The sequence below is a fragment of the Bubalus bubalis genome, chromosome 1 (genome assembly GCF_019923935.1).
Source record: "Bubalus bubalis isolate 160015118507 breed Murrah chromosome 1, NDDB_SH_1, whole genome shotgun sequence".
NCBI lineage: Eukaryota > Metazoa > Chordata > Mammalia > Artiodactyla > Bovidae > Bubalus > Bubalus bubalis.
Genome location: NC_059157.1, coordinates 60,630,950 through 60,646,818, shown reverse-complemented (window position 1 = coordinate 60,646,818; position 15,869 = coordinate 60,630,950). Strand labels below are relative to the sequence as shown.

At 36.1% G+C, this 15,869-nt stretch overlaps 1 protein-coding gene across 2 annotated transcripts in view; it reads left to right on the top strand.

The window, feature by feature from the left end:
• The window catches only part of NCAM2 (neural cell adhesion molecule 2), a 575,454-nt gene that overhangs the window by 412,684 nt on the left and 146,901 nt on the right, over positions 1 to 15,869 (top strand). For both annotated transcript variants that reach the window (XM_025282108.3, XM_025282115.2), the window contains exon 9: positions 5,184 to 5,334. In XM_025282108.3, coding sequence (XP_025137893.1) covers positions 5,184 to 5,334 — 151 coding nt within the window. The remainder of the gene's footprint in view (positions 1 to 5,183; positions 5,335 to 15,869) is intronic.

Here is a 15,869-nt window from a genome sequence, read left to right as displayed (position 1 = left end):
CTCTCCATGGCACCGAATTCTCTCTACACCACTGCCTCTTTCACCATTTCCAGATTCTAGTCCATACTTCAGTGTATCAAGAATATACCTCTTACTCTAACCCACCCTTTCAATAATATCCCCACAATGAACCTGTGGTATTTTTCAGTTTATTTGTATTTTATTTTTAAAATGATATCTGTCTTCTCAGTTAAAGTTAAATTCTACTAAGGGTGGAAATTCTGTTTTGCTCAGCTTGTTTCCCCAGTGCCTGGACACTTATTGTAGAACAATTGCACAACATACAAAAAAATGTTGAGTGACTCACTGATGTGAACCACCATTTCACAAAAGGCCAAAAGCATCAATGACCCTAAAAACATTCAAAGGCATAAATGTGAGAAAGAAGGAAAGGAATTCTGACCAACTCAGATGTATTGTTTGCTGCCACTGAATTCTAAATTTGACAATGAAATCTAGTCAAGTAAAGCCACAAAGTAACCATGATATACATTGTGTAATTTCAAATGTACAGCAGATAAAATTTACAACAAAATATTTATTTTGTACTAAACTCAAGATAATAGTTTTCACATATATATTTGATTAAGAGATTAATGAAAGGACAATCAGCGCTATGAATAATCATTGTATAAAAATACTGAAATACTATACAAGCACGCAGTTCTTAAGTTGACCTTCAGAAAGGTAAAAGATATCATATCAAGTCAAATTTCTGAGAGTGTCTTTTTGTAAAAGATTGAAAGAATAATGTACAGTCAGACACTTTGCTCTCCAGTCATCTTAATGCAGTGATAGAAACTGAAAATACTACATGAACAGCTAATATACCAATTAACCTGTCTCAGTCAAATGTCTGATGTCTTAAATGAATCTTCCATAGGTGGTGAATCAAAGCCAAGATATAAATGAATTTTCTTTCAGAAATATGTAATATATTTTTGTAGCACAGAGAGAAAGATGCCCTTTGGTATATGAAATGAGAAGAAATGACTTTGGTCTTCTAGTCAAATGCATATTGTGCATTATTACAGAGACAGTGCTAACTCTGAAAATGACTTATTTCTCAGGGAATCACACTCCTTCCAGAAATAGAACAAATTCTCTTCTTCCTAAATTTCTGTTAATTTCAGATATATTGTTGCTTATTGTAAAAAAATTGCAAACATAGATAAAAATGTTGAGTAACTAAGTGACAGGATCCCCAATTTTCTCTAAAGTGTCAATGATTCTAAAACAGTTTAACACATGGATGTGAGAAAGAAAAAAGATAGGGCATACTGGCTGCCTTAGTATTTTAAATACTACCATTTTTACTAATATTAATAACATGCTAACTTACATGAATAGTTATCCACAAGTCAAAGCTATATCATTTTTAACAGGTGATAACCAAAGGACCTGTTTATTTTTAAGGTGGATAAATTTGCTTTTTAATGTGCAGAAGGACAATATTTTCCCTAGTGAAAGAAGGGTGTTTTACATTATTAATAATGTATCTTATCTGCTGCTGCTGCTAACTCGCTTCAGTTGTGTCCGACTCTGTGCGACCCCATAGACAGCAGCCCACCAGGCTCCCCCATCCCTGGGATTCTCCAGGCAAGAACACTGGAGTGGGTTGCCATTTCCTTCTCCAATGCATGAAAGTGAAAAGTGAAAGTGAAGTCACTCAGTCGTGTCTGACTTTTAGCGACCCCATGGACTGCAGCCCACCAGGCTCCTCCATCCATGGGATTTTCCAGGCAAGAGTACTGGAGTGGGGTGCCATTGCCTTCTCTGGTAACTTATCTACAGTCTAATAAATATATTAAGTACAAAGTTTTTCATCCATAGTAAAGAATAGCTGAAGAATTACATTTTCTTTATAAAATTATATGTATATTTCACTATGAGTTAATTTGCCTCATAAAAATTAGAATGTATTGATTCTGTCCTAGATGCTAGTCCACCTGACTTTAATATGAAGTGTCATTAAAATGTCTTGCATTTGTACAACTATAATATCAACCTGCAGGATAAAATCAAAGTTTCAGATAAGACCAGAAAAAGCAATGTGTCCCAAGAAATGCATTAATTTCAAAGAATATTATATAGACACACACACAGAGTAGTCAATGAGGGATTATGAATATAAATTGATATTTGGCTAAGAAATGGAAAGAATGATGGTAGAATTCTGCCACATAGATATGAAAGAGCTAAAGGGGGAAAGATTAGAGACAGATATGTGAAAGCTGCTTAGAGAAAGACAGCACAGGATATTCATGGCAGTACAAGTAGTTGAAATTGATTGGTACCCAAATTACTGATACCCAAATTGTAAGGTGTCCTTAAACGGAAAGATAATGCCATATGGAAGTCCATCAACATCAGGCTAAGGAGTTGGCGGAGGCAATATAATATTATGTGTATTTATAGAAAATTACTGGTGGTGAAACCATCATAAAGTAGTTACGAGAAATAAAAGTTTGCTTTTTAAAAAAAGCCTTATTCTTAGTTTCACAAGAAATAATTTCTGCAGCTGGAATGATTTTTTTTTTGCTAAAAGAAACATAGGAAATAACATAATGTTGTAGAATTTTGCAGAGTCAGGGAGGCTTTTTTGGTCACATTCTTCCTGAGTGTGATTGTTTTCTCTGAAATCAAGAGACGCCTGTCAATATCCTTCCCACTCAGCAGCACAACTGAAACTCTGAATGGAGAGGGAGAAAGCAGATATGAGTAGGGGTAACACAGTTCCTGAAAATTGGAAATGTAATGTCAAGCGAGATGTTAAACTGAAATGTATCATTATTTAGAATATAAATAGATGAATGAAGGTTAGCAACCGATCCAAGATTGAAAACATGGAATAGCATGAGGCATGGGAAATAATTAGTATTAATATCATTCATAGAAAGAAAGATACCTGGGAGAGGGCAGGTTATGCTGGGTAGGTGTGATGGATCATCTACGCATGCTGGTTTGAGATCTGTATCAAATGGACTTTTCCTGCATGTGATGTATCTTATTTCTGAAGCTCCAGGGAAAGAAGGACCCTGAGGGAGAAATAGTGACTAGAGATCTTGGTGTAGATGTGGTCAGGGCTAAGAGTGCTCAAATGAAAAAGCTCTAGAGTTCAGGCCAGAATACAGAGACCTCAAGGAAGCAAGGAGGCTGTAATCAAATCCAAAACAAAGGAGGATGCAACTAAAACTGGGAGAAAAATCAGGATCATGTGGGTGTCCTGAAAACCAAGGGAAGTCAGCACAGAAGAAAGGAAGGCAAGTTCAAAAGGATTTAGGGATGAATGGCGGTGGTGGTTTAGTTGCTAAGTCGTGTCCGACTTGTATGACCCCATAGACAGTAGGCTGCTAGGCTCTTCTGTCCATGGGGATTCTCCAGGCAAGAAAACTGGAATGGGTCGCCATGCCCTTCTCCAGGGGATCTTCCCAACCTAGGGATTGAACCCAAGTCTCCTGCACTATAGACGCACTTTACCAAGTGAGCTACCAGGGAATTAACAATGATTAGAGGTGCAATAAAGGCCAAAGGATATTTTTTTTTAGTTAGGAAACAGCATTTAGTTACTTTGTATAACAATTGGCCATTTTACTTTGGCCAATTATTCATGCATTCTGATTTTTAACTTCCGTGAATACTTGCCTTTCGTTTTCTTTCAATTAAGGAAATGGGTTTAGAAGCTGAACATCTTAAAAATTGGCAAAATAGAATGCCCTTCAGATTGAAAACTTCACCTTACTATTTCTTTAGCAATACTTGGAAGGTGGGGAACATAATTTTGACTAAGAAATTTTGGTCTAAATTGCATCCCTAATATGCTTTTGCTTATTTCTTTATTTTTGAAGACTATTTCTCAAATAATAGATTATCAATAATTAATGGGATTATTTAATGATTGCATTCATATACAGAATTAAAAAGCAAAAAAAGTAACCATATTGTGCCCCAATCAACATGTTTGAAAAGGCCTTTAAGGGAGTCCAGTGAGGGACTTCCCTGGTGATCCGGTGATTAAGAAGCAGGCTTTCACTTCCATGGCTTTGGGTTTGATCCCCAGTGGAGGAAATAAGATCCCACAAGCCATGAAAAAGCATAGTCTTTTGATATTAATAAAGAAAAATGATTAAACATCATTTTAATAATGCAAAGTAAACACATGTATTGAAATTTATTTGAATCTATCATATATAAAATTATACAACCATTATACTGTGTATAATAACATATATATTTCAACTGAATGGCATACAATATTCTATTGAACACTAACACCTTAAATATTAAAAAGAATCAATTCGATAATGGTAGAGCAGATGTCTTCAACGAGTTATGAAATGTTAAAAGTCCACTGTATAACTTGACAGTACAAAGTAACGTTGAATGAATAAACTACCTCTGTTTTAATATGTGTGCTATTAAGGTATTTACATGATTTAAGAAAACAATTCTGGATATGCTAATTATGTTGCACACAATAATTCTTATTTGAAATGCAATCTACAGGATTCCTTGACTTGAGTCATACTTGGCGGGTATGTGAGTAATCATTTCCATATTGTTTCCAATGACTTCCTAAGAATATGGTGCTTTTAATAGTGTATCTGTGATGCATATATTACCAGTTATGTTTATAAGCAATACTGTTGCATTCATTCAAAAATGAAAACTATAAATTCCTTTTAAATTCTTGTCATACATCTTGGTACATTCTCCTTATGTGGTGAAATAGAAACTAAAGTATGGCAGAGGTATTTTTGCTGGTAAGCTGTAGCTAGAATTAAATAGGCATTATTGTCATTTTGCTGTTTGCAAAGAGCACAACAGAAAGCCAACAACAAAATCCTTGCACCACCTGGGAAGTCCCTAGAAGAACATACTAGCTTTATAAAAAGCAAGTGAAAGTCTAAAAAGCAAAGAGTATGCTAAATAAAAAAGGTTGATAAAACATGTTTTTATTATGTGCACATCAGTGTCCCTGTAAGCAAGTGGGCACCTAAAATGGATAAGATAAAACCAGTAAATAATAAATATGGAAACAGTGCTTTTTTGAAATAAAAAACTGAATACAGTTAAGAGTTTATTTTCAACTGTTATGTCAATGATAAATGCAATATGTTTCATCATCATTTTACACAAAATAAGCATAAAATCTTCCTTTTTCCCCAAATCAATGTAAACAGAGCCCAGACGGACGTATCGAAGTCAAAGGGCAGCATGGAAGTTCATCACTGCACATTAAAGATGTGGACTTGTCAGATTCAGGGAGATACGACTGTGAAGCTGCAAGTAGAATTGGAGGGCACCAAAAGAGCATGTACCTTGATATTGAATGTAAGTTATTTTAATTTTTTCAGTTGTGTATTAAGACAACTTTTTTCTTCTTTGAAAAACATGGAATTTTGTAGGAAAATCAAAACACAGATGTAATTCATGTTGCAGTATTTGATACATAACATTAGAAGGAATGTAGCCAAAGTCAAGTTATTAGAGACATCTAGTGGAGGTTATGGGAGATTTCACAATATAGATTTGACTATATTTCATAGTCTTGATACTGCTTACTGTAAAAATTAGTACTTTTTAATGGAACGTTTAGCCTAAATCACAATGTAAACAGAACTATATTAGTTATCAGTAATTGATCAACATCTCCTTAGATTTTTATCTGTTTATTCTTAATATTATTGGTCCTGCATATCATGTATGTAGTGAGAATTTCATTTCTCATTCAAATTTTGTTGAATTATTTCACATCCTCATAAATTATTGTATAATATTTAAAATACAGTGTTTAGGATACTCTGTTTTGCAAGGACTGATTGTGAACCAAATTCAAGTTGTTTTTGATCACAGATGTAGTCCTCCTTTGCTTTTAAAAGCTTACATATTGGTTTATTCAGCTATTTCTGGAATTGTTCTCTAAGCAGTACTTTAACAGCATCCCACAAATAGTGATTTATTGTGTTTCTCTTGGCTTTCAGTTGAAAATAATTTATATTTTTGTAGATTATTTCATCATTGGTCAATATTATTTGTGAGGATATGTTTAGCCTTCAGATATTAAGCATTTCCCTAGATATTTTACTGTTACTAATTTCTAATTTAATTCAGTTTTGCTTCAAAAAATATTCTCTATATGATTTTGATTGCTGTTGTATTTATTGAGGTTTGTTTAATGTCCCAGCATATTATCTCTCTAGTATACATAATATGTACTTGAAACAAATCTATGTTCTTTAAATCTTCTATGTATTCACCAGATTTGTTTTGTTCTATTAGAGTGATGGTTGTTAGAATCCTCTACTATAGTTGTGAACTTTTTTCTCTCTCTCTTTAATTCTGTTTATTTTTGCATTTTGTGTATTTTGAGGTTCAGTAACACAATACACATTTATAGTCTGTATCTTCTGTTAGTGTCCTGTTGTTGATATAACCAGTGAACATGAATTTACTTGCTGTAAACAATACCATATATTATTTTAAACTCTTGATATCAGAGGTCAGAAATGATTCTTACTTGGATAAAATCAAGTGTTTGTAGGGTTATGTTTCTTTGTGGAGGCTCTACAGTTTCTAAAATATGCCCACTTTTCTTAACTTGCAATCTCCTTCCATCTTCAAAGCCAATAATGGTAGAATGAGTCCCACATCCCATCATGTGACTTTGATTCTGCTTCCTTCCTCACATTGTCTCTATCTTTGACTTGCCTGCCATTTCACTGGACCCACAGTGGATAATCCAGGATAATCTTCTCAACCCAACATCCTTAATTTAGTCACAGCTGCAAAGTTCCTTGGCCCATGTGAATTAATGTGCTCAAAGGTTCAGGATGTGCTTATCTTTGGTGGATCATTTTTCTCTCTGTAATGTATGTCTTCTTCATGAACGATTCATTTTCTCCCCTAATCCCTGACTAGGTATGTTTTGTCTTATGTACAAATAGCTATTCAGGCTCTCTCAGAGTTAAGAATCTGACACTTTATATTAAATGTAAAAGCTTTGCAACAATACAGGTGCCTTTACAAGTACTCCACACTGATCTTTAAAAAAAAAAATTTGATGTCATATGCATTATACCCACATTCATTTTAATTGAGGCTGTCACCAGAAATTATGATTTTTTAAATAAATTATAGATATATTAAGGAACTTGAAGGGGAGAAATATTTACCATCCCTCTGGGTTATCCCAGTGCACCAGTACCAAGCTTCCTGTATCCTGCATCAAACCTGGACTGGCGATTCATTTCTTATATGATATTATACATGTTTTAATGCCATTCTCCCAAATCATGCCCCCCCACCCCACAGCCTATAATACATAGTGAAGTAAGCCAGAAAGAAAAACACCAGTACAGTATACTAACGCATATATATGGAATTTAGAAAGATGGTAATGACAACCCTGTATGCAAGACAGCAAAAGAGACACAGATGTTGTTTGCTTTTAAAGCTAACTGATTCTCTGCTGATAATCTCCTTACTGCTACTGAGTTCATTCAGTGAATTTTTTGTTTTATTTAATATATTAATTTATTTAGCTCTAAGTTTCTTTTTCTATTTTGTATTTTTTGTTTCTCTGCTGAGATTTCCTATATAACCTTTATTCTGTATATGTTTTTGTTTACCTAATTGAACATAGTTAAATTAGCTGCTCTAAAATCCATATTTATTTTATTTATTTTTTATTTTTTTATTTTATTTTTAAACTTTACATAATTGTATTAGTTTTGCCAAAATCCATATTTAATAGTTGTAACATATGAGGTATCTTGGAGTGTGCATATGATAATTGTCTTTTCCCTTTAGAATTGTTCATATTCTCCTGGTTTATGGAATGTTGAGAAATACGGCATTGTGTCATGGATACTATAAATATTATCCTGTGCAGACTCTGGGTCTCAACAACCATCTGGAAAAAAGTATTTTAAGTAGATAATCATCCCTGAGTTCTGTGTTGTCTCCTGTAATCAGTTATTCAAATCTCAGTTGATTTCTTAACGTCTTTGCTATGCATTTTGTATCTGTTTGAAGTATGTAGAGCTCAGAGTTTAGGCTGAGTATTCTGTGGTTTTATACTCAGAATTATGGCGTCTCCTCTATGACTCTTGTCTGGGATAATCCCCACACTATTCAACCTTTATTGGCTTCTTTCCAGAGTACCTCTGTATTTCTGGATGTGTTTTATGTCTAGAATCACTTTGAAACGTCTTATCTAGCACCTACCCTCTAGACATAGCAATGTGGCTGGGGAAAAAAAAAAAAGAAACAAAAACAAGGAAACTAGTTTTCATTCCCCTCCACAACCCCAGTTTTGTTTTGCTCCCTCTACAGAAGCCTTAGGGTAGTGTTGTTGTTGTTGTTTTGTTTGATTTGTGCCATCTCCAGTCTTTTTAATTATTACCAGTAGGGGAGTTGGGTTATCATTGGCATGCTCAGCCAGCAATTTTTAGTTTATTTCCTCCATTCATATTTTTTTTTTCAAATTTTACTTTTACTTTTTATAATCATATTGGCTCAGCTGGTAAAGAATCTGTCTGCAATGAGGGAGACCTGGGTTTGATCCCTGGGTGGGGAAGATCCCCTACAGAAGAGAATGGCGACCCACTCCAGTATTCTTGCCTGGAAAGAGAATTCCATGGAAAGAGGAGCCTGGCAGGGCTACAGTCCATGGGATTGCATAATGGAACATGACTGAACAACTTAGATACATACACACACACACAGCTTTAAATAGACAATTACCATGATCAAAAGATTGTTCAATTGCAAAGGCCTAAGAACAAGTTAAGTTCTTTTTTCTCATTCAGTGTGTCAATCTTCTATATAGTCAATTTTATTTAATTTGACATTTTTATCTGTACTCATATGAAATCTACCTGAAAGGTATAGCAAGTTCTAGGTATGTGAATTATTTCAAACTCTAAATTGTGGGATGGGGTCTAGTGGTTTGGAGCACCATGGCCTTGGGTCAATACCTGGTCAGGGAACTGAGATTCAGTAAGCTCTGCACTATGTCTTAAATAAATAAATGGCTTTAGCTGAGGTTTAGAGTTAGGTATTCAGATTTTTAATAGTATCTTTTACCTACAAGGGCTTCCCAGGTGGTGCTAGTGGTAAAAAAAAACCCACCTTCCAATGCAGGAGACATAAGAGACTTGGGTTCTATCCCTGGGTCAGGAAGATCCCCTGAAGAAAGGAAATGGCAACCCACTCAAGTATTCTTGCCTGGGGAATCCCATGGACAGAAGAGCCTGGCAAAGGAATAATTCTTCTGATTAAGGCTGAATTTCATTTAAAGCAAATGAAAATATTTATATTTAAGATTAATAAATGCATTATCAAACTTGAGTCAATATGTCTACTGACATATTTCCCTTTCCTCAGTCTTTAAATGAGAGGCCTTTTGCTTGTGAATTTAACATACACATCCTATATCTAAGCTGTGGCCTCATGTTTTCTTCCCGTGATGAGTCTCTTCTAAATATCTATTATACATGAATTGAAAATCTCTGGAAGTCTAGATTCCTCTTTGATTAAACCAGATTCTTATAGCATTTATTTATATGCTTTACTCAAAATGTTCTATTTTTCACAATCAAATTTACTCTTTAACTCCACAATGTTAAAAGTCCAGCTCACTTTTGAAATTTTATGATACATTTAAGAATGAATTTTAGGTTCATAGCAAGATATAAATATGCCCATGTATGTGCCCAAACTCTACTTTGTGGTAGGCATATGAGATTATTACCTTCTAGTTACTTAGCATAATTTACTAAAACTGAATCCTGAAAAAAAAGTTTTAAAATGGATAAAGATTATGTGAACATTTATTTATGGTTAGTTATATTCTAGTAGGGGCTTTCCAGGTGGCACTAGTTGTAAGAACCCGCCTGCCACTTCAGGAGACTGAATGAGATGCAAAAGAGATGCAAATTCAATACCTGGGTCAGGAAGATCCCCTGGAGGAGAGCATGGCAACCCACTCTAGTATTCTTGCCTGGAGAATCCCACAGACAGAGGAGCCTCACGGGCCGCAGTTCATAGGATCTCAATGAGTCAGACACGACTGAAGCAACTTAGCAAACATGCATATTCTAGTAAAAGATAAATTTATACTTAGATAGAAAATAAAATAATTATTCATCATAATGTCATTAATTGCTAAAGTTCATTTTTTCATGTAGTAGGAACTTCCCTGGTGGTTCAGAGGTTAAAACATCTACCTCCAATGCAGGACACCGGGGTTCCATCCCTGGGTTGGGAAGCTCCCCTGGAGAAGGAAATGGTAACCCACTCCAGTATTCTTGACTGGAGAATCCCGTGGACAGAGAAGCCTCGTAGGCTACAGTCCACGGGGTCACAAAGAGTTGGACACGACTGAGCGACTTCACTTTCACTTTTCAGGAACATAGTAAATACCATTAAATTGTCATCTACATTGTGGTTCAGTTGCCAAGTTATGTCCGACTCTTTGCAACCCCATGGACTGCAGCACCAGGCTCCTCTGTCCTCCTACTTCCTGGAGTTTGTTCAATTTCATGTGGATTGGGTTGGTGATGCTATCTCATCATTCCATTCTCTGCCACCCACTTCTCCTTTTGCCTTCCATCTTTCCCAGTGTCAGGGTCTTTTCCAGTGAGTTGACTCTTTGCATCAGATGGCCAAATAATTGAAGTTTCAACTTCAGCATGAGTCCTTCCAGTGAATATTCAGGGTTGATTTCCTTTAGAATTGGCTGATTTGATCTCCTTGCTGTCTGAGGAACTCTCAAGAGTCTTCTCGAACAGCACAGTTCAAAAGCATGAATTCTTCAGCACTCAGCCTTCTTTATGGTTCAACACTCACATCCGTACGTGACTACTGTAAAAACCATAGCTTTGACTAGATGGACCTTTATCAGCAAAGTCATGTTTCTGCTCTTCAAAATTCTGTCTAGATTTATCATAGCTTTCCTTCCAAATAGCAAGTGTCTTTTAATTTCATGGGTGCAATCAATATCTGCAGTGATTTTTTAAAAATTTTATTTTATTTTTAAACTTTACAATATTGTATTGGTTTTGCCAAATATCGAAGTGATTTTGAAGCCCAAGAAAATAATATATGTCACTGCTTCCACCTTTTCCCCTTCTTTTTGTCATGAAGTGATGGCATCATAGGATGCCATGACTTAGTTTTTTTCACCCTCATCAAGAAGCTCTTTAATGTAATTCAATGGAATGTAATGCCATCAGAAGTTATTCATGGGAATAAATATTTATATTTTAGAAATGATAAGAATATTTTCATTCTCCATCTTTGATTCAAAACAGTATAAAATTATAAACATTACAAAGAAATTATACATTGTCACAAACATTTACCAAAATAGTCTTTACTATGTGATTCAAGAAACTAAATTGTAATATTGTAAGAATGAGTGGGAAAGAAATGAGCCATTTATAATTTGATACCAATGACATTTATTACAGTAATACTAAACTTAGAAGGTGTTTAGATTATATCTTTTTGTTGTTGTTGCTCAAAACCTCTTTTGTGTTTCAGTTTAAGCAGACTTCTTTGGCATCCTGCCAGTTCATTTTCAATATTCCACAGGCATTACCCTTTCTAAGAAGCAAGAGTTGAACTAGAGTTCCAATTTATAAAACACAGGAGATAACAGGCATGTGATATGTAGTTGAACACAAGAAGCACCGATTACATAGCATGTTTGATTACAATTAGAGTATCATTAAATTTTGTGACTAGGTACTCATTATTTATTATCTGTTAATTAGATTTAATTATTTTGTGTGACAAATTTAATTTAACAGTTACATGGTAACAATGCCTGTTAAGAAATATTGAATTTTTTATTTGCATTTTATTATCATTGAGCTCTCTGCACCTGCTTTTATTTCTTGTTAGAGATAATAGCAATATTTAAATGCATTTTCTCCTGTATAAAAGGAGTTAGCTATATCAGAAAGCTCTTAAGGATATGCTGCTGCTGCTGCTGCTGCTGCTGCTGCTGCTGCTAAGTCCCTTCAGTCGTGTCTGATTGTGTGCGACCCCATAGACGGTGGCCCACCAAGCTCCCCCGTCCCTGGGATTCTCCAGGCAAGAACACTGGAGTGGGTTGCCATTTCATTCTCCAATGCATGAAAGGGAAAAGTGAAAGTGAAGTCGCTCAGTCATGTCCGACTCTTCGCGACCCCATGGACTGCAGCCTACCAGGCTCCTCCATCCATGGGATTTTCCAGGCAAGAGTACTGGAGTGGGGTGCCATTGCCTTCTCCAAACTTAAGGATATAGAGAGATTAATTAATATTTTAATACAGACTCATGTTACTTCCATACCTATTCCATTTATTGTATCACACAATTATTTCCTCAAGATTTGCAATCACTCAAAATAACTAATTCTGGTAGCATTCTCTGTTACATGTACCGGATGAGGTGGGTAAGGTGTGACCATGATTTTAACATTTAAAAATAGTATCTCCTAGATGTCCATCAGCAGATGAATGGATAAGAAAGCTATGGTACATATACACAATGGAGTATTACTCAGCCATTAAAAAGAATACATTTGAATCAGTTCTAATGAGATGGATGAAACTGGAGCCTATTATACGGAGTGAAGCAAGCCAGAAAGAAAAACACCAATACAGTATACTAACGCATATATATGGAATTTAGAAAGATGGTAACAATAACCCTGTGTACGAGACAGCAAAAGAGACACTGATGTATAGAACAGTCTTATGGACTCTGTGGGAGAGGGAGAGAGTGGGGAGATTTGGGAGAATGGCATTGAAACATGTAAAATATCATGTATGAAACGAGTTGCCAGTCCAGGTTCGATGCACGATACTGGATGCTTGGGGCTAGTGCACTGGGACAACCCAGAGGGATGGTATAGGGAGGGAGGAGGGAGGAGGGAGGAGGGTTCAGGGTGGGGAACACATGTATACCTGTGGCGGATTCATTTTGATATTTGGCAAAACTAATACAATTATGTAAAGTTTAAAAATAAAATAAAATTAAAAAAAAAGAAAAAAATAGTATCTCAATAAGCAAGGTGAAATTAGAAAAGCTCCTTGTTTATAGCAGACAAGCATTTTATATCTGTGATTAAAATCTTGTCTTATGAACCTACCCTATGCACTCACCATAATACATTTAAATTGTTCAAACTTTAAAGAAGATGGCTCACTTATAGAAGTAATTTGGTTCTAATGCCAGCAACTACTTAGATTTTATACCCAACATGAGAATTTCAGTGACAACATCTGAAAGAAATATAAAGTTTATGTCTACAGCCAGAAGATAAGAAAATAAGAAGAGAAAGAAAGGCGAAAAAATCATTTTACTGCTCTCTGTATTTTTTAACCCAGACTTTACATGGACCCTCTGTGAAAACTTGAAATATCTAGCATCCTTAATGTGTACAGATACTATAACTTACTCTAGTTTTATCAGATTTGTGTCTATTTCTGACAGATATAATTGATGCAGATTATATCTTGTGAAAATGTACTTTAGAGATTATGATGATGAAAAGTTGTTAAGGAATTTTAGAAAATATTTAACCCTTGAAAAGATACATCTTAGATATGAACAAATATCAAACAAACAAATGAAATAGTCATTTTGAGTAACTACTGGATTTATCACTACCTCTTGCCACCTGCTTAACTTAATGGTCCAGAAATATCAAAGTCTACCTTCAATTCACCACAGTTTTCTGCCCTTCCTTGGAATGAAGACCTTGTCTCAGTGATTCCAGTTCTTACTGGTACAGTGAGTGTCCTAGCTTGTGGAGCTATAATGAAATATCTTAGGGCTTTAGCAAAACCTTTTATTTCTCATGATCTGGAGGTTGGAAAGCCAATACTGGCCAAGTTCCTGGTGAGCGCTCTTTTGCAGGTTATCATCACATGGCCTTTCCTTCATATAGAAAAAGAGACACCTCCACTCTCTTCATCTTTCTTTAAGGGCATTAATCCCATGATGGGGGTTCTCTTATGACTTCATCTAAAATTAATTACTTGCAAAGATCCCACCTTTAAGCACTATCACATGGAGGATTAGGGATCAACATGTCCATTTGGAGGAGAAACAAAATTCATTCATAAGAATGAATTTTTTGTGTTTGACAGAGAAAACCACATCACAGATAGAACTTTACAGGACCAGGCTGCACCTTAAGATCACATCGTTCCAATCCATTACTGGTATCACTGAGTTTTGTCATTTTGAAGATCCTAAAAAATAGGCCAAAACCTTGTGGTAGACTGCTTACAGCCTGGCTTAGTCTGTTTGAGCTGCTATAATAAAGTACCATAGACTGGGTGACTTATGAAAAACAGAAATCAGTTTCTCACAGTTCTGGAGACTGGAAATCCAAGATGAGGGAGGCAGCATGGTTGGGTTCTGGTGAGGACCTTTTCCGATTACAGACCATTGTCTTCTGGTTCTATCCTCCTATGATGGAGAGTAGAACAGGAGGAAAAAGCTCTCTCTTAACTCCTTGGGGTACAGGAGCTCCAACCTATGACCTCATCTATACCTAATCACCTCTCCAAAGCCACACTTCCTATTACTATCACATTGGAACATGTGAATTTTATGGGAACACTGACCTTCAGTCCGTAACAATGCTCCCCCTCCCTCTCCTCCTTCTTAGGTTGGGGTGCTAGTATGTTTGTCTTCTTGGATTTATTATTGGATACCTTAGTCGAGAATAGCATGACCATCAAAAGTTAAGGTACCTAATTCTTGAAAAAGACAAATCCAACAATTTGAATCTAATCAGCCAGAATTCTGTGGCCATAAATCAGAATTTTGGAGTTGAATTTCAGTGGAGCAAAGGCAAGGACAAGCTTTTGTTTTACTACTGTCCAAGTATGGTTTATATCAAGCCAGCTCACAGTATGTGATAGTGTAAGTTCAGGTCAGTCTCTCAGTCGTGTCTGACTCTCTGTGACCCCATGAATAGCAGCATGCCAGACCTCCCTGTCCATCACCAAATCCCAGAGTTCACCAAAACTTATGTGCATCGAGTCGGTGATGCCATCCAGCCATCTCATCCTTTGTCGCCACCTTCTCCTCCTTCCCCAAACCCTCCCAGCATCAGAGTCTTTTCCAGTGAGTCACCTCTTCGCATGAGGTGGCCAATGTATTGGAGTTTCAGCTTTAGCATCAGTCCTTCAAATGAACACCCAGGACTGATCTCCTTTAGGATGGACTGGTTGGATCTCCGTGCAGTCCAAGGGACACTCAAGAGTCTTCTCCAACACCACAGTTCAAAAGCATCAATTTTTCAGTGCTCAGCTTTCTTCACAGTCCAACTCTCACATCCATACATGACCACAGGAAAAACCATAGCCTTGACTGGATGGACCTTTGTTGGCATGGTAATGTCTCTGCTTTTCAAAATGCTATCTAGGTTGGTCATAACCTTCCTTCCAAGCAGTAAGCATCTTGTAATTCCATGGCATAATCACCATCTGCAGTGATTCTGGAGTCCAGAAAAATAAAGTCAGCCACTGTTTCCACTGTTTCCCCATCTATTTCCCATGAAGTGATGGGACCAGATGCCATGATCTTCGTTTTCTGAATGTTTAGCTTTCAGCCAACTTTTTCACTCTCCTCTTTCACTTTCATCAAGAGGCTTTTTAGATCCTCTTCACTTTCTGCCATAAGGGTGGTGTCATCTGCATATCTGAGGTTATTGATATTTCTCCCGGCAGAGAAGAGAAACTTCTCTGATTCCAGCTTGTGCTTCATCCAGCCAAGTGTTTCTCATGACGTACTCTGCATATAAGTTAAATTAGCAGGGTGACAATATACAGCCTTGACATACTCCTTTTCCTATT